Source organism: Uloborus diversus, chromosome 2, assembly GCF_026930045.1.
Source record: "Uloborus diversus isolate 005 chromosome 2, Udiv.v.3.1, whole genome shotgun sequence".
NCBI lineage: Eukaryota > Metazoa > Arthropoda > Arachnida > Araneae > Uloboridae > Uloborus > Uloborus diversus.
Window position 1 is genome coordinate 173,392,840 of NC_072732.1, and position 19,703 is coordinate 173,412,542.

A 19,703-nucleotide genomic window follows, 5' to 3' on the forward strand; every position below is an offset into this window, starting at 1 on the left:
TCGCGGTAAACAACTTCTATCTTATGAGTGTTGCGGAAAGAAAATATAAACAATAGGCTTGATGCTTAACTGAAGAGGAATGGAAACAATATGTTTCCCTAGCTGCATTTATGAGCTAAATAAAATTGCACACCCGTCAAATTCTACAACTGAAAGAATAAGAATACCTTTAATAATAATGACTGTAAAGATGAAATGCCCTTGAAGAAGAATGGGTAATTCACTACTACTACACCAGTGCTCAACCACTGACTCAACATAAGCGAAAGAAAGTATTTGTCAATTTTTGCTTACCTTATCTTACATTAAACGCAGAAGTGCAAGAAAAGTTAGGAGAGCTATGAAATATTGGCTTCTCTTCTTTAAAAACTTTACCCATGGTGTAGCAAGGTGTGAGTCCCTAAGGACTCCAGTTTCGTTACACCATGGCTTTGTCCGCAGGTATTCGGTAGTTATAGCGTTAATAGTACAGTAAAATTAGGCCAAACCCAAACATCCAAAAAAAAAAGGTGAAACCTGTTGCAAATTACTTCTTACCCTTCCAGCAAGAAAGGGTAAAAAGTCCCAGCACTTTGCGCGTCGGGTTTGGGGGGGAAGGGGGGGGGGACAAAATAATCCTCTATTTAAATAAAAATAATTTCTATTACTTAAAAAAAAATCTCAAACCTCGCAGAAACCACTCTATAAGAATAAAATAACAAACTCTCACAGAAAAAAATTTCTAATCAGGGGCGCACAGGCGGGGGGGGGGGGAATGGGGGAGGTTATGGAGCAGCTTTGCGTCATTGGAATTTTTAAGGCAGTTTTTTCAAGAAGTATTTCTTTCTTTTTTGAGGGTTTTTATTCTGGATGGATACCCTGTCACACTTAAATGGGTGCGCAATCGCTTTTTTTGGGGGGGGGGGGGGGGATCATGAATTTACATTCTAAAATCAACTATTGCAGTGAAGTTTCCCCCGAAAAAATTTCCCTGATTTAAACTTTTCCGAAGTACAAAATGCCTCACAATGATATGGTAATGTCAGAATGATAATTCTAAAAGATCTATCTAAGCGAGCTCAGTAACCAAATTATTTGTGATTGGAGTTATTAAACTGTTTAGAGCGCTGGGAAACAAAATTCCTGTGCAGCATAAAAAAGTCCTAACTATGACCAAAGTTTCCCTACTTCTTCTTGATTAACTTACTTCAACTTTTCAACACTCTTTTGCCATCACCGAAAGGGGGGACAGACCAAAATTGCCAATAGTGAGACGGGCAATGCTGCAATTCTGTACCCTCTAAGTCGGTGGGGGTTCTCATTTGCAAACACCGAGCTACCTCTCTTCTACGCAGCTAGTTATGTGAATTATGCTAAATATGCGGACATATACTTGCAACACTCTCTCTAACTTTTGAGTACATTATGCACTAAAAAAAAATTTGATCACATCAAACATCAGCTAAAATATCAGCTATCCAACGATCTAACACAGTGACAAATTCAGGTGGTCTAGAACCTGTAGATACAACAATAGAACAAGTCTTGATGAGAGCAATAAGCAATACAACAATAGAATGCTAAATATTTACACCTTTTTGTTTCCCAGTTTGGAAATCACAATCCGTTTCTAAAGCCCCCAGAAGTTTCTTCCCTCTCAAGTTGGTAGTGGTATTGCTCGCTGATGATAAGGTGAGTTGCGATGAGACCTTTAATGTTCGGGGTAGTAACATCAAAGGATATTGAAGGCACACAATTTTGTGGCATTTCTTTGTAAAGGAGGTAAGCAGTTATGTCTTTAGCTCTTCTGTTACGAGAGTAGTTACTATCTATAAAGATGTGTAAGCCCAAACCATCTTTTACACCGAATGGTATGAACAGTAAAGATGGAATAACAAATTGTTAAAAACTCCTGGTACGAGTTATGCGCTGATCCTTCATCAGTATTCGATGAATTTGGTTTCAGAAGGAAAGAAATCTTGTATCGTTAAAGTGCTATTATCTGAAGCAAAAGGTTCATCCACCATCACAGAAGGAACAGCTGGTGTCATGTGTGAGGCAGTGAGAAGCAAAGGGATGTAAGTGGACATTTTCAAGTTTTGAATAAAACACGTTTAAAGATAAAATCCTAGGTAGGCTTTCATTGATTTTCTTTTCTAAATCATGCTGTATAGAAGCAACTACCAGGTCTACTAGTACCATCTCTTGCCCCAAGATAGAGGAGAGGTTCGCCAACCATTTGTACTGGTTATCTCCAAATTTTTAATTTTGCCACTTACATCCCTTTGCTTTTCACTGCCTCATATGTAATAGATGGAAGATACCTGCTTGATCATATTTTTGGTATTGATCTGTAAGCTTCAAGGAAATATGCCAGCAATGCAGTGCATGGGTAATTGTAATTATGGGAAAGCTAGTGTCATTTTTGATGGGTGCAAGGGAAAGCACCACAGAAATATCATGTGCGTCCTATTACAACAGCCAAGCCTTCTGCTCTAGAAGACTTTCTGCGTTTCAAATCTTGTGCTTGCTCTGAGGGGTTCATTGGATATAGTGAATGTTTGAAAAGACTGAAAATGGACTGAAGTGCTCAATTATATGCACAAACTGTGTTAAACATAGCTGCAACAATAACGATTTTGCTGAGGATCTAGATTCCAAAAAACATCTTGATAAAGAAGACTTTTTGTTACAAGCTTAGAAGAAATCATTTGAAAGCAAAAACCAATTCAGCGTAATTTTTCTGGCCATTTAATCAAATGTGCACCATCAGAGGGGGTGGGGGGGGAAGTATAATATTTTAGTATATAATTTCGTTTTGGGAGGTGAGCTACTGTTCTTATGGGGTGGACAGTCCAGATTTAATGCATTTTAGATTTGCACGAAACAATACTTCTACTTGAAATACAAGGGGAGGTGAGGATTTATTTAGTTTGGCGGAGGGGGGGGGGGGATGCTGTAGCTTAGAGAGTAGGTGTACCATCTATCTTGGAGGATGGACACACTCGATTTCTAACTTTAACTTAGCATAAAATAATGTTCCCATATGAAATGTATGGAGGGGGTTTCGGGGGTACTGCTTTGTTTTACGGGGATAGGGAGGCTCTGTAGCATTGGTGGGTTATGTCATCCCTCTTGGGGGTCAAACACCTTTAATTTCATGCTTTTAAATTTAGTATAACATAATATTCTCACTTTAAATTTACTCTTAAAAATTCTGAAAAAATACCCAAAACAGCAATTTTTAGATGCCCCCCATTCCAAAACCCGACGCACAATGGGGTGGGACTTTTTACCTGTTCTTATTAGGAGGGTAAGCCGGATCATACATGAAACCATTCTCCGTGAATTCGCTTAGAGCAACAACCGGTCGAGTATTGTAAATCCGGAGACTAACCAGGCTCATTTTAATAGAGCTGCCAGTTAGTGAAAATATCGCAGGAGCACTCAACGTGACGTCACCAACTCAGCCAACCGGTTGCATCCTCTCCCCCCCCCCCCTGAAAATTATTGAAACTTTCTCTTTGAGCTACTTTTTGAGGACCACTTTTGCTTGGGCAACCCTATACCATCGGTTTGGTCATATTTTTACCTACATTTCTACTTTCTTCTGTATCTAATATTTGGTTTTGCGCAAATTTTCGAATTCTGATGGATTCGAACGTTTTGAGGTGTGCCGAATTCATTTCAACCATTTTTGGAAAATGTCTGTGTCCGCCCGCGTGTGTCTGTATGCCCTGCATATGTGTGACCGTTTTTTTGTGGCCGCTCTACAGCAAAAACTACCGCTTGATATTGAACGAAATTTGGTGCACAGATGTGCCCCTATGTGTATTTGTGCCCATTGGTTTTTGGCGGAATTCCTAAGAGGGGGGGGGAGCAGTGGAACATTTCTTGAGTTATACGTGCCTGCTATCCCCCCCAGGAAGAAACTGGGGGAATCAAACAAAATTTGGTCCATCTGTTGCCCCTAACATGCACAGGTGCTGATTCAATTTTGGTGTCAATAGCTCAAACGGGAGGCTTTTTCATTGCGAGTGCTAAATCTCAAGAAGTGATGTTACGTTCTGGATGAAATCTGGAATAAGTGTGAACCAAAATGTAAACAAGCATTCGTTCAATTTTGGTGTCAATAGCTCCACAGGGGGCCGATTTTTTTTTTTTTTTTGTGCGACTAAAAATAGCTTTATTAATGCATCAATAAGAAAGATAAATCATAGATTGCCATATTTCATGTAATTTTAATTGTTGGAAAATGACCGGAAAACCTAAAAGATTCAACATTTTTAACTGTAGCCATCTTATGCTTGTTAACAAATAAAATATTTATAATTAATTTAAGCAAGACTTTTAAACTTTAAATTTTCACTCCTTGCTTTGCTTTCGCCATAATTCGGAAACTGGGACAATAGTCGAGTTTTTGTGAGCGTAATTTAATTTTTGTTGAGAATATTGCTTCCTTGTCAAGTATGAGGAGGGATCAGAATTCATAAGAAATATATAGAGGAATGTTTCATGATAGCTACAACATACTAGTTTTATATAACTTACGTGTCAACTTTATTTTAACGTTTTCTTTACAGCTTTTATTCCTCATTAACGACAACAATTTTGGAAACTTTCCGAGTTTTTCATTCTCTTGCAGCGAACTGTTCTTCATTTCACCTGTTCGTATTTTTGTTACAAATGTTTAGAACTCAGTGTTATTTTCTGCTAACTTTAATTTTGTTCCAGTTCTGAAGAAAAGGAAAATTCTGAGAAAATACTAATGGGTACTACAAATTTTTTTTGTAAAAAAAAAAACTTCTTTCATTTGAAAAATTAATTTGGAATAATTTTTGTTAAATAAGTTTCATAAAATATTGCTTCACTTTTATTTTTATAAAAATTAAGAGTAACTACAAAAACAGAGTTACCACTCATAATTTACAAATGGAAAAAAGACATTTTAAAGGCACATTTGCCTAATAAAGTCTTTATGTGGCTATATTTCCCTATTTTAATTTTATATCATAGCACAGACAACATATAATGTGCTTCTATTGTCTTCAACTGTGAACCAAAGGTATTGAAAAATATTAGTGCTAATTTTATGATATGAGTAATATTGATAAAGTATCAATAAATGCAATTAAACATTCTTACTTTGGTAAAGTTAAACTGAAATGGGGTAGGCAAGGTATCTGTAACACTATTAATATTACCAATAGCAGTCCCTGATTCCATGCCACAACTTTAGTTTGCGTAATCAGACTTTTAAATTAAGTTAATAAAAAAAGTTAACTGGCAGTAAGTATCAATTTCTACTCCTAGAAACGATATGGAATTCTAAACTGAAAAAGTGAATAAAAACGACAAGACCTAAAAAGTTACTCAGAACAAGACATTATAAATCTTTGGCTTTTATTTTATTTGATAGAATGGGATGCGATAACAAAAGACATGTATAAAGTAATTTGGCTCATGACAGAAGAAACAGCAACAAAAATCCTTTTGCTCTGAGGTTGTGTCTATGCATTGTAAGTTAAACATAAAATATTAAAAGCTATGTATTAGTGCCAGTGCTATAGTTGGGAGAAAAAAATACTTCAGAGAATGTACCTTTTTGTAGAATAGATGTCTTGGGGAAAAAAATGGTTTAAAACCAGCATTATTTTTACTAAAATAATCTTCAAAAATGCACTTCCTGGAATGCCCCCCCCCTTCCCTCCCAAACTGCAGTAGTTACTTATTATTACAGAATCTGAGCAAATGAATTTTTGTTGGTGTTGTTCTTGGTCTGAGGCTTACTTCAAGAGTTAAAATCTTGTACATTTTCATATACAATATATTAACTGCACTCTTTAAATCCAAAATTCTACAAAACTGTATAATTTTTGGAAAGGCACACGTAAAAGGCATTTGACAAAAAAGAGAACGTTACTGGTGTCGGACAAAGCACAAATTCAGTGATAAATAAAATATGCGATTGGAATAAGAAAATACTTTGATCAAAGCAGATACACATATATTATCATTTTTGTGGAAAAGATAATAAAGAAAAAATGACGAATAATTAATTACTTTTTCTCTCAGAATACACTATGTTATCTACAAAAATTATAAATAAAAAAAGGCCATTTTATGTATTTGAGAACAAAATGACATGCAAGAATACAATATGAAAGAAATATTTCTGTAAAATGGTAATAGGATACCATACAGGAAAAAACACATTAATAATGAAATAATTCATAATAATTAGAATAAATTGCAACATTAAACTGAAAAGCTATCATAAAAAAAGGCTTAGGACCCTTTATATAATTAGTGATTACATAAAAAGAAATTTGTTTTAAACTGTCAGAAAATTTGGAATTACACTGAATAATTAAAACAATACTTTGGCTACGTATGTATTTATAAAGTTCTTTTTAAAGAAAAAATGAAAAGATTTCTCATTGATTAAAAATGTTCCATTTCATGTACAGTAGCATTTCAACTATCGGAATCAATTGGGACCAAACACCATTTGAATAATCAAAAATTTGAATGATTGGATTTTTTTTTTCGAAAAAAAAAATCTATTTTAATTGATCACCTTATGGATGCTTGAAAATGGAGAGAAAAAAATTTTTTAAATAAAAGAATCTTAAAATTAATCAAATGAAAAGGCAACACTTTTTCATGCTCAGTGTATTTACAAGTGCTGTACAGTATGTACGTACCGTACTTCAAATGCCCGGTAGCAGAAACTGCGAGACGCGCGTCGCAGATTTTTCGGCGGCCTGCAGATAATTTTACCAAAGAACAAAAAGAAAGAAAGAATAAATAAATAAATAAATATAAGAAGAAAAAATAACGAAATACAATTTGGCAAAGTCGTTTGGAGATCGCTTTTTGACCAAGGCGATAGATGCTTCAGCATTTCAGCTTGAAACATAGTCGCCATACTTGGTCATTCACAAAATTGAAGTAGAAAAGTGCATAAGTTCTCAAAAACAAAGATGAATTGGATGTTTTATTTTTCTGCCAACAAATGAAAATAACTTAAAATGTGCAGAAAATCGTTTTTTTTTTTCTTTTTTTTTTAAATAATTTTCTTGAGAAATGAAAAATTTTATGTGAAAATTTTACCTTATCCTCATTGCTTTGGACGCAAAAGTGCTAAAACTTTCCAACTAAAGTGTAGTTTCATGAGGATTTTTATTTTTAAGATATTTTTTGCAACAAATTTAGAAATTTATATCTTAATTTTTAGCGTAGTCGCCATGTTTGGTCATTCCCAAGATGTTGGTATGTAAGACTCGTGAAGTGCCTGCGTTTTCGAAAACAGAATTGGATGTTTATTGCAATGCAAACTGTTGAAAATTATGCAAAATGTGCTATTTTTTTCGGATAATTTTTAATTATTCTCTTTAAAATTGCAAAATTTTATCTTCAGAATATTATCTTATATTCACTGCTTTAGAGGCTAATGTGCTAAAAACTGATTATTTCAACTAAATTGTAGTTTTTTAAGGATTTTGAATTTATAATTACTTTTATGTAATAAATTCAAAAATCTATTTATAACCATGAATTTTTCACGTAGATGCCATGTTTGGTCATTCGCAAGATGAAAATAAACGATACTATTACTTACCTAAGTTTCCAAAAACAGAATTGGATATTTACCTCAACACAAACTATTGAAGATAACATAAAGTGTTCAATAAATCATGTTTTTTTCTTCTTTTTATATATATATATATATATATATATATATATATATTATATATATATATATATATATATATATTTTTTTTGAAAAATGCGAATTATTATCTGCACAGTTATATTTGATCCTCACTGATTTGAAGACTTTGCTATAAGCTAAATATTTCATCTAAAATGCAGTTTCCTGCCAACTTCTCATCTACTAATTTAAAAAATTTAAAAACCTATTTCAATGCAAATTTTTCATATTAAAATTAATATGTCTTGAATAATTGTTTTTCATAGTGTGTAGAGTTCTATTTATTTTTATGAAAGTAGTGACAGTTGCTGCCTCCCCCCCCCCCTTAATACTTTTAAACTCTGCGACAGGATGGCCACTAAGTTTTTCAAACCTAGTGGCCACTGGTCAGTTGGAAAATTGTCCAAGCCTTGACCTTCACAAAGGACTTTTGTATTTTATGAAAACTTAAAATAAAATTAATAATAATGCTGCAGATTATTTTCAACTACCCAAAATAGTGTCGCAGACTGGCTAGAAAGTTTCTGCTACTGGGTTCAAATGAAAATAATTGCTTGTTGAAAATCTCGGTCAAAGTAAACTACTTGACTTAGCTTCGTGTCAGGAACAGCGTGTAGACAGACTCATTATTTTTCCGAATAGCAGTACCTTTTCATCTCAATTCGTTTTTTCTGAAGTTCTGAAAGTGGTTCGGGTAATCAGCAATTCAGATAAGTAAGAGTTCAGATATCTGAAGTTCTACTGTACTGCAATTTTTGAAATGGTAGAATGAAGGAGTTAAACCTTATGTTACATTATATTTAAACAATAGGTTTCTAAATGGATTAGAAATTTTCGAATCACATTTGACTGACGATAAATAGATTAAAAAATATTCAGACAAAATTTTTAAATTTTGATTGATAAGTAGTATAAATTTTAATTAAAGGAAAGTCCTATAAAAGTGCAGTTTCTTTACAAGCTTCTTGTAACACTGATGCAATTAAATCTAAATCTTCTTTCTTAAGAATGGCAGTAGTAATCAAACGAATACTTGGTGGAGGCAATTTATGTTCCTCAGCATCTAAATAACGAGCCACAGTAAGAGCAACTCCTTTTGCCATGCCCTAAAAAGAACACACACATATTATATACAAACATATATGCATTTTATTTACACAGTTAAGAATATGACAGTCAGTTTGAAACTGTAGATAGGCAGGGGGCTAAGGAGGAGGTGCAAACACGTAAACAAGAGATACATGTGAACATGACATGCATTCACCAAAAATTATTTATATCTAAAAAAAATGTTGGATTATAATAACATATATTAAGTTTTCAACTATGAAATGGAGCAAAGTTCATGTTATTCATTTCAATTGCACATAGCCTCATTTTGACGCCGTATGTTGGCATAATTTGTTTTTCGTGTGAAAGGTACATCTTTTCCTCTGTCTAACGTAAAAAATAGCATTTTTTATTTTGTATAGGCCATTAAGTGAGACCATGGAAATCAGCCGAATTCGTGTGTGGATGAAGTGTGAGTTAAATCGTGGAGTCACAGCACGGCAGGCAGTCGCCAATATTAATAGTTTGTTTGGCATTCATGTGGCTACAAACAGGTTGTTGTCCGTTGGTAAAGGAAATTTTGTTGGGAAGATTTCGACCTGTGTAATGAACTACATGGCCGACCCAAGACTAAGGTGGACAGTGAGGTCCTGAAAGCCACCGTGGAAGCGAATCCAAGCATAAGTGACTTGAATTATCATTAACGTACAATGTATCAAAGTAAACAATCGTGACTCATTTGGCACAAATTGGTAAAGTGAAAAGCTGGACAAGAGGATACCGCATAAATTGACAGATGCACAGATGGAATGAAGACTCAACGCATGTCTTTCTCTTCATTCTCGCAACAAAGTTGAACCATTTCTCAATCAAACCGTCATGCCGGCTCCACACTCTCCAACGAGAGCACAAGACAAGACAAGGGGTAGAGTGGATGGAGAACTCAGCGCCTCTTGGTGTCTCTCGCGAATGTCTCGCGTTGCCTCCAGTAAATGTCGGTAAATTGTTCCCGAGTCAAAGGAGCACGAGAGGCTACTGCAGCGTCATCTGTCCGCCGCGCGGAATTTGCTTTGTTTTGGTTTTCAGAAAGCAAATCGCAGTTCGCCATATCTAATAATTAGGTTTGGAACAACTCTTTGGAGTTGAAATTTTTCAAACAGAGCCTATAATTTGGAACGCAAAGCACACGGATCATAAAAATAAGCAAAAGGTTTGATGCATGGAATCGGATTTCTTTTGGCTGCTTCTTATGTAAAATGACTCCTTGTTTCCAAATACGACCACCTTTCCCCCATCTCGCCCCCCTTTTAGATTTTCCCCCACCCCTTCTTTAAATCAGAGCCATTTTTTTAAAACTTGAAGTGGGAAAAGAGCATTACAATAACCGTAAACATTACCCTGAATGACTAGAGATGTGCAAAGCTCAAAATTTTGTGCATATGTAGCAACAAATAAAACTTGCCCCCCCCCTCAAATTCAAAAAGGGGGGATTTTCTACAAAAATTTGTACGTGTAGGAGGAAAAGGAGATCATATTTGGATTCAGGGGGTCAATTAGCAGAAGAACCAGGCGGAATAGCCTCAGAATCATTTGAAAGTTTTTTTTGCTGCGCAGTGTGTTTGGGGGGGAGGAGTGCCCTCATGCTTTCCTTTTTGCCACATATGCACAAGATTTTGAGCTTTGCACATCTCTTACAGTTAATGTTTACAGTTAATATAATGCTCTTTTCCCCTTCCAAATTAAAAAAAAATGGCTCTGAATCAGAGGAGGGGTATGGGAAGTTCTAAAAAGGGGGGGGGCGAGATGGGGGGAAAGTGGTCGTATTTGGAAACAAAGGGGTCATTTTACCTTAGAATCAGCCAGAAGAATGTCTTTTCGAATGAAAACCTGCGATTCAACTCGTATGCAACGTGCCACATGCACAAGACACTTTTTTTTTAAATTTCTTTTACATCGCGAAAATCTTTTTTGGATATAGGAGTCATTCATAGAAGAGAGTCTTATACTCTCATTCTGCACCGAATTTTTTTTTACAAACATCTTTTTTAAAAAAGCAGAATAAAAAGATCGTTTTTTGTTATTTTTCTAATATTGGGGGGGGGGGGGGGGGTATACACCCCAAGTCCCCCTTTTTGAGATCGGTGTCCATAATCTTGAACTTCGAACTTCTCTTGCCCATCAAAACTATTATTAGCAGTTAATATAAAGCTCCTTTCACCTCCAAAAAAAAAAAAAAAATACTTGCTCTAAAACTAAGGAAATTTTTTAAAAACTTGGGGGGGGGAGGGGGGACTTTAATAAAATTGGGACGTATAGGAGGAAAACGGAGATCATATTCGGATTCAGGGGGTCATTTTACATAAGAATCAGCCGACAAAATGTCAGAAGCATTTCGAAGGGTTTTTTTTTTTTTGCCGCACAGTGCAATTCAATGCTATGAAAATCATGAGTACAGATCTTTATATTTTATTTTTATAACTAAATTGTATAATATTGTGGCCATTTTTGGTTTTAATCTTAATTTTTAAATTCACATTTGTTGTCATAAAACAGTTTCATAAAAATAGCGGATAAACATATTTGTCAACCACCATCTCTTCTTCCTCGACTTCTTTTTTGCCTTCTTGGTGTTGTAAATGTGTAGGTAGTTGTATGTAAAAAGAATACAGGCACATCGCAAAATCTGCATCTACTTCGTGGTCCATTTTGTAAACAAACAAGCGGATTGACAGTTGAAACGCGCGCGAATGCTCGTGACATCACCGGCTTCTGCATGCGCAAACACCTCGCCCGAGAGTGTGAACGGCTCTCTCGTTCAACGCTTCCCTCGCCATGACGTCACAGATCTCTCGGCAAAAAAAAAACCTCTCGTGCTTTTCAGGGAGAGTGTGGAGCCGGCATTACACGCGTTGAAAAGTGGATCATGTGCAATAATTGTAAGCATTCATCGCAATTGTTGGACCAAGATGAACCACCAAAACGCTATTCCAAACAAGACATCCACCAGAACAAGCTGATGGTCATTCTTTGGTGGTCTGGTTCAGGTATCATCCAACACAGATTTATGGAACCTGGCCAAGAGATCACCACAAATGTCTACTGTAAACTGGACAAAATGATGAGAAATCTTGCGATTAAACAACTAAAATTGGTTAATCGGATGACTCGAATTCTCTTGTACGACAAAGCTGGACCGAATGGCTGTGTCAAAGCTGTAAGAGTTAAAGTTGGAAACTCTCGGTCACTCACCCTACTTGCCAGACTTTGCTTCAAGACTATCATTTCTTTCAAAATTTAAACAACTTTTTATCTGGGAAAAAAAGATCTATTCTGCACAGGCTGTCAAAATAGCATGTCTAGAGTTCATTGACTCCCGTGATCAGACTTTAACAGCAAATAAATAATGGAGTTACTTCTAAAATGGCAAACGTGTATCCATAATATGGGCGCATAATTTGATTAAAAAGGTTTTATCAAAAAAAAAATCGAATTCAACTCTATGTGCTTTTTTTTTGTTCCATTTCGTACTTGACAACCTGATAGATACAGCCATCCTTCACCATTTTGGGCTTTAACTATCACAGCTTCACTCTATCACGTTTTTTTCACCTTCAAATTTATTCATTGGTTTTTTTAGTGATCTTGGGTTAACTCTTTCCTTAAAAAATTAATAAAATATTGATTTTAAAGACAGCAAGTTCTTCTTAGGGTCTATAGTAGTGTCAGTTAAAAGGGGGGAGTTTCACTATCTGCTTTTAACAGTTAAACACTTACTGGGGAGTGTATATCACTGTATTATTGAAACAGGATAAACATATTAGGAAATAGCATTTAACTTCTTGCTTTTAAATCAGCAAGTACTACCTTCAATAGGGAAATAATACAGAGGTCAAGTGGGACAATATTGTCATTCATTTGGACTTATTTTATCATCAAACCCGCAACATTGTTGTACACATTAGTGATAGTGTGTAAGAACTCCGTGTGTGTAGTTCAATGCACAAGTACTAACAACTTCTTTGGAGGGTGAGTTAGCATTAGGCTATAGGAGTGTAGATGGGGTAAACACTCCAGAGGGAAAGGGGGAAGTTAGTAAAAAGGAGGTGGGCATCAGCTGTGTGTAGTGATGTAAAATACCCGGGTATTTATTTTTAGGGGTAAATACCCAGGGTATATACCTGGGTAAATACCCAAAATGGGTATTTATCCGGGTATTTATTTCAAAAATTTATATTCAACTAAAATACTTTTCTGTATGTATTCCACTATGTATATATACGGTCTATTCCAAAAGTAATGCAATTATTTTTTTATAAGTAATTTATTGAACAGATTTGCACAAACACTTAAAATTCTTCAAAGTAATGTCCTTGGGCTTCTGCTGATTTCATCCATTGTCTCTGGCATGAATGGTAAGTGCCTTGAAAGGCGTTTTTGGGGACCTCCTCTAAGGTCTTCATCACGGCTGATTGGATCTCTTCTAGGGATGAAAAATGGGTTCATTTCAGGCCTGCCTTAATTCAAAGGAACAAAAAGAAGTCTGCCGGGTGGACGTCAGGACTATAGGGGGCTGGGACAACGTTTTCACCTGGTGTTTTACGCCAGGAATCAGCAGATTCGCAGCGCGTTTTGGCAAGGTGCTTCAGCACGAACTTGCCTCACACTTTTCTCATCGCTAAATCTTGAGCAATGCAGAACACAGCAGTAGACGACGTGTTCAGTTTACTTGCAACCATCTTGTTAGTCAATCGAGGATCAAAGTCCAATAATTGAGGAACACAAGCCACATTGTTGTCGGTTTTGCTGGTTGACGGCCGCCCAGAGCGTTCTTCATCTTGAACCTCTTCCTGTCCCTCTTTAGAGGTCTTTAACCACCTCAAAACCTTTGAATGCGACAGAGAAGAGCCCTCGTAAGCCTGAGGAATCATTTTGCTAGTCTCCTCAAGAAATTTTGTTGGTTAAGCAACAAAACTTCATCGCGTACCATTTTTCCCGTCACATGGTAGATGCGCAGAGGTTAACATTAACTTACGCCCGGTCACACAGCTCGGATAACCCTGAGACTGATTTTCTGGAAAGCCTTAGGGTCTCCCTCACCTAAACCAAGTAGTATGATTATACTTCGACCAATAAAAGCGGCCTGGAAAAACCATTGCATTACTTTTGGAATACACCTTGCATAACAAACCATATACAAAACAATAAATTTTTGTCTAAAAATTGTATTTTGATCACATATTTAAAGAATTGTGTAAAACAACTTAGCAGTCTAATATGATATTCACATTAAATGTGTTGGATACGCCTAATCAATGTTGATAGCCAAATTTCAGATATAAAAAGCCATTCTATGAAAAGTAAAAAGCTTAACTGGTTACAAAAAAAAGTAAACATCTTCTCCAATTATGACTTTGAAAAGAAAGATTCTTTGGTTCACGATATGTTTCTTTCATAATTTCATCAAGTCTTTCAATAAAAAATATTATAAACTGTGTAATACATATGTATGTATCAGTTTTACCAATCATTTCATGTTTAGATTTAAAAAAAAATTCCCATTCACTTTTTGAATTTTTTTGTAAAATACCCAGTTTTTGGGTATTTACCCAGGCCTTGGGTAAATATCCAGGTAAATACCCAAAAAAATATTTACCTACCCGCTGGGTATCTACCCGATCCACATCACTAGCTGTGTGTTAGATAGTGGGAATATTCCAGAGGTAAAGGAGGAAGTTAGTAAAAAGGAGGTGGGCATTACCTGTGTGTTAGATAGTGGGAATATTCCAGAGGTAAAGGGGAAAGTTATTGCTGAGGCAACAGACTGGGAAACAAAGGGTATAATTTTGGGAGATTCAATGGTGCGCGAGGTGGGAAACTCAATAGGCAGGGTTAGACGTAAGGTGGCTAGATGTTGTTTGTCAGGGGCTCGGGTGAGAGATGTAAATAGGGTTGCTGAAAAGGGGGTATTTAATAAAGAGGATGTAGTTACTTTGTGGGTGGGAACTAACGATGTAGACCATAGTAACAACAATGAGTTTACTAAGGAATGGGATTCCCTGTTGGACAAAGCAACCAACTGTTCGGCAAATGTCCAAGTGGTTGGTTTGCTTCCCAGATATGGAGTGCATAGGAGTTGGTTAAACCAACGGGCTAGGTGTATGAACCTGATAATCAAGGAAATTTGCGTTAAGCGTAGTATCAGGTTTATTGATGTGTGGAGTAAATGTAAACGCGATTGGATTGCTAGGGATGGCTTGCATCTGAGCTCTACGGGAGTCAAAGTGGTTAGTGGTTTGGTTTTAGAGGATTCAGAATCAAAAAATTAAGTTGGAATGGAGGGCATGCTTTAAGGAGCAGAATTCGAATGGGTACTAACTATTGTGATTTTAGTAGAAACGGAAATAGGGTGGCGAGTAAGAGAAAAAAATTTAACAGTTAGGATTCAAATAATCGCGCAGCATTAAATAAAGGTAAGATGGGCTTACTTAATGTTTTTTATACAAATGCTCGTAGCATTAGGAACAAGATGGAAGAATTGAAAAGCATAACAATAGACGAGAGGTTGGATATTATTGGAATTACCGAGGCATGGGCTACCGAAAGTGAGATGATTTATTATCTATTGCTGGGTATAATTTGTTTAGACAAGATAGAGTAGGTAAAGGAGGTGGTGGGGTTTTATTTTATGTCAGAGACACTTTAACTTGCAATGAATTGGTAATTAATGATAAACCTAATGAGATTGATATGATTTGGCTGGAGTTGATGAGCAATAAGGGCAATAAACTATTATTAGGGAATATTTATAGGTCACCCAACTTACGCCAGGGTCAAGATGAACAGATGTTTAGTATTATTAGTGACATTTCAAGCAAGGGGTCAGTCATTATAATGTGAGATTTTAATTTTCCAGGAATTGATTGGAATAATTTTTACCATAGTAATAGCAGAGAAGAGGAATTTTTGAAAGTACAGTGAAACCTGTGTAAGTTGACCACTTGCGGTGCAATACTTTGGTGGTCAACTTAGACAGGTGGTCAACTTATAAAGGGGGTAATGTTTTTTTTTTTTTTTTTTTTTGTCATTTCTTGCACCATGTTTTCATTTTTTGACTAATTGACACTTACTCTTTCTGTTCAACTCACTTTCATTGTTTAACATTACTTTGAAACAAAAATGTAAAATGTTATTCAAATATTTTTAGAGATAATTTTCCCAGAATGACGTATAATGTGTCATGCAATTTTAAAATTTCAGTAAATTGATCAAAAAAAAAAAAAAAAAAAAGAAATCTTATATCTTATTGTTTATGAAAAGTTACTTGTTTGATATTAATAAAAAATCATAGCTATTCAAAAATAACAAATTTTTCGCTTTATTTTTTTTCTCATATAAATTTATAACCATGATGATCTATTGTTCAACAAAATAATTCCTTATTGAAGTTTGGCGCAGTCATTTGACACTAGTTTTAGAATTTCCATATGTGTCAGCTAATTTTCTTTAGATTTCTCCCATTTCAATTAATTTTAATATTTTATACTTCTTATCAATCTCAAGTTAAACTAACTTTCTTTTTGAAGGCATTTTATGTAAAACTCTAACACAAAGAACAACAAGATGGACTTTCATAGTTCAAAAAGGCAGTTGAAAATGAAAATGTCCTATCTCTTTTAATCCCTTGCTCCAGGAATACCGCAATGCAAGTAACTTGACTCTTTAGCACAATTCCAGTATTGCCACAAAATAGTGCACCTGGAGAAAAATACTTTGTATTTTTCTACTGACACATGTTTTCATTGAGCAGAGTACAAAAGGCAATCTCAAATAGAAGAAAGAAAAAACAAGTTTGGAGAATAAAAGGGTTTTTAGTAGTTTTCCCATGTTGTTAAACTCACAAGGAGGTTTAGTTATGCTGCTGTTTTATTTAGTTGGTAAAATGCTGGTCTGGCATCAAAAATATTCTTGGAAAGCTATAAAATAAATAATAATCTATACATATAATAAAATAAGATGTTTGTGTGTGTGTGTGGCGCGCTTCCCGGGAAAACGGTAAGGCCTAGAAAGATGAAATTTGGTATACAGGTACAGTTTCTGCCGAAGAAGTGCACCTCGGGCTTCGATTTTTGATATTTTAATTAGAAAAAAAGTTATTTAATGTTTTATGTGTTTTTTGCACTTTTTAGTACTTTTTACCTCACAGACCCCGAACCAATCGCACATCACAAATATTTTTGAACTATAGTGTTGGAAATTTAATTTTAAATATGATGAATGAAAAAATTTTGAAGATAGAGCAATTTTTGTATTTTTTATGAATTTTTGAAAAAACCTTCAATTTGCATTTTTTCCTGGGTTTTACATTTTTCTAATATCATCCTGCGAGAAGTATCAAAGCCTCATTTCTAAAATTTAAGTTGGTAAAAGTAAAAACATTTTGCCCTCTTCAAAAGAAAAAAGTTCTTAAAAATACGCAATAGTTTTTTTTTTTTTTTACAATTTTTTTAATGCTGAACACATCATATCTTTCTACGCATCGGTCGAAAAACGCTTTCTTCAATCTTCTATGCCTCTGACGTCACTACTTGGATTTCGATTCGATACTTACGACGGAATCTTAATCGCAAACAATGTTAATCTTTTTTTTTTTTTTTTACTATATAGCTTACTTCTACATTTTATGACGTGATGACCACGTGTTTTTCCGGCAGCTTTTTTTCTTTCTTTTTTTTTTGTTTAATTTAGGGAATGCATTTATTTTATTTTCCATCTCTCCTCCCCCGCCCCACCCCTCAAGCTGGACGTTATGCTGTTTCGATATTACGTTACATTTCATAGTTGTGCGCATTTAATTCAATAGAAACAGCGAGATTTTTTTTTCTTTGTCACTTACTTTACTTTGTTACTTTTTGCACACTACGGGGAGTTTTGGAGATAACTTTTTTTTTGTTCTACTTAAAGAAAAAAAAGCGGTTTTTTGAGTGATCTTTGTTTTTATTAGGAAATGAGCGGGGAGGTTAAAATATATAGAGATGTAAAAGAAAATTTAGAGATTGATCGTAAAGGTAGATAGCCGCCGAAGGCGGCAATCTTGGCGTAAAAATGTGAATGGCACAAAAAAAAGATAGAGATGGATTGATTAATACTGCAGCCAGATTTGTTTAAACAGCCGCCGAAGGCGGCAAACTTCAAGTACAAAGGTAAATGACAAGTCAGCCAAACAGCCGCCGTAGGTGGCTGCTTGCATATAAAGGTGAATGGCGTAAGAAGGCGAACCAGCTGGTCGCCGAAGGCGGCTAGTATAAAATAAAATAATTTGCTACATTAAGTTTTAAAAAATAAACCAAGTGGTCAACTTACAAAGGGTTTTTTACAATACTTCAAACCAAATTTGGTGTACATCAGTGGTCAAGATAGACAGGTGGTCAAGTTACAGAGGTGGTCAAGTTACAGAGGTTTTCCCTCATTATATAAGATAGGATAAATTCCGTTCCTGACAAAAGCGGTCAACATAGACAGGTGGTCAACTTTACAGGTTTTACTGTAATTCGTGACTGTTTTTTTAGATCAAATTGTAACTCAGGGTACTCGACAGGACGTGATTTTGGATCTAGTTTTCTGTGATATGGAAGGTTCTGTTCAGGGGTTATGTGTAGGGGAACACATTGGAGACAGTGACCACAACAGTATTAGGTTTGGGATTAAATTTGATACGCACAAAGTAGAGAATTTTAGGTTTGTGCAGATTTTCAGAAATACTGATTTTGTGGCACTTAGGCAGAGTTTAAAAGCAGTTTTTTCTTCTGGATTGGACAGTATCGATGTGAATCTTCAGTGGGCAGAGTTTAAGGAAAAGCTAGCGATAACGATTGGGGATCATGTTTGTTTTAGGAGAAAGGGTGTCAACACTAAAATTTGGCCAATGTAGTTCTCCTTGGAAACTAAAGACGTTCTAAATTACAAGCAAGCTGCTTTTCATAGGTTTAGAGAAACTGGTCACAGTGCAGATAGGCTCCAATATTGTAAGGCAAGGCGTAAATTTAAGTATTTGGTATGGATTCAGAAAAGAGAGTTGGAGCAAAGACTGGCAGATAACATAAACAGGAATCCCAAGAGGTTTTTTGCATACGCTAATTCGGGGAAAGTTCGAAATAGTCATATTGGGCCACTGGTTGATGAGCACGGAATTTTAACTCAGGACGATAGTAATATTGCTAATATTCTTAATAACTTTTTTTCGAGTGTTTTTAACGATAACTGTATCTCAATAGTTGACACCAACAAGACATAAGCTATAGTACAGCTTGAGGACTCAGTATTTTCCAGGGATGCCGTTTTACTTCATTTGAAAAAAATTAAAGAGACTAAGGCTCCGGGATCTGATAATATTTATTCAAAAATTTTAGTTGAATGTGCGGAGGAATTAGCAGATGTAATTGTAAATATTTTCAATGCTTCTTATAACTCGGGGACAGTGCCAGAGGACTGGAAGCTGGCTAACATTACACCGCTCTTCAAGAAAGGGTCTAAAGGGTGTGCGGGAAATTATAGACCTGTGAGTCTAACTTTGGTGGTTTGCAAAATTTTTGAAACATTGATAAAAATTAAGATAGTAAATTTTCTAGAGACTAATAATCTATTGACTAGTTTTCAGTACGGTTTCAGGAAAGGTAAAACTTGTGCAACTAATTTATTACATTTCTATGACAAAGTTCCCATGGCTTTGGACAATAAGAAGCCTGTAGATGTTGTTTACATTGATTTTCAAAAAGCTTTCGATAAGGTACCGCATGTTGCTTTACTTAGCAAATTAGCTGATATAGGAATAGGAGGGAAAACTTTCATTTGGGTAAAAAACTGGCTGACCGGAAGGAAACAAAGGGTAGTTGTAAGGGGAAATTATTCTAATTGGAGTGAGGTTTTAAGCGGGGTTCCTCAAGGATCAGTGTTAGGGCCT

General features: G+C 35.4%; 1 protein-coding gene across 1 annotated transcript in view; it reads right to left on the reverse strand.

The window, feature by feature from the left end:
• Nucleotides 1-5,070: 5,070 nt before the first annotated feature.
• The window catches only part of LOC129216157 (serine palmitoyltransferase 1-like), a 50,139-nt gene continuing 35,506 nt past the window's right edge, over nucleotides 5,071-19,703 (reverse strand). The window contains exon 12 of the mRNA XM_054850324.1: nucleotides 5,071-8,802. Coding sequence (XP_054706299.1) covers nucleotides 8,632-8,802 — 171 coding nt within the window. The 3' untranslated portion in view covers nucleotides 5,071-8,631. The remainder of the gene's footprint in view (nucleotides 8,803-19,703) is intronic.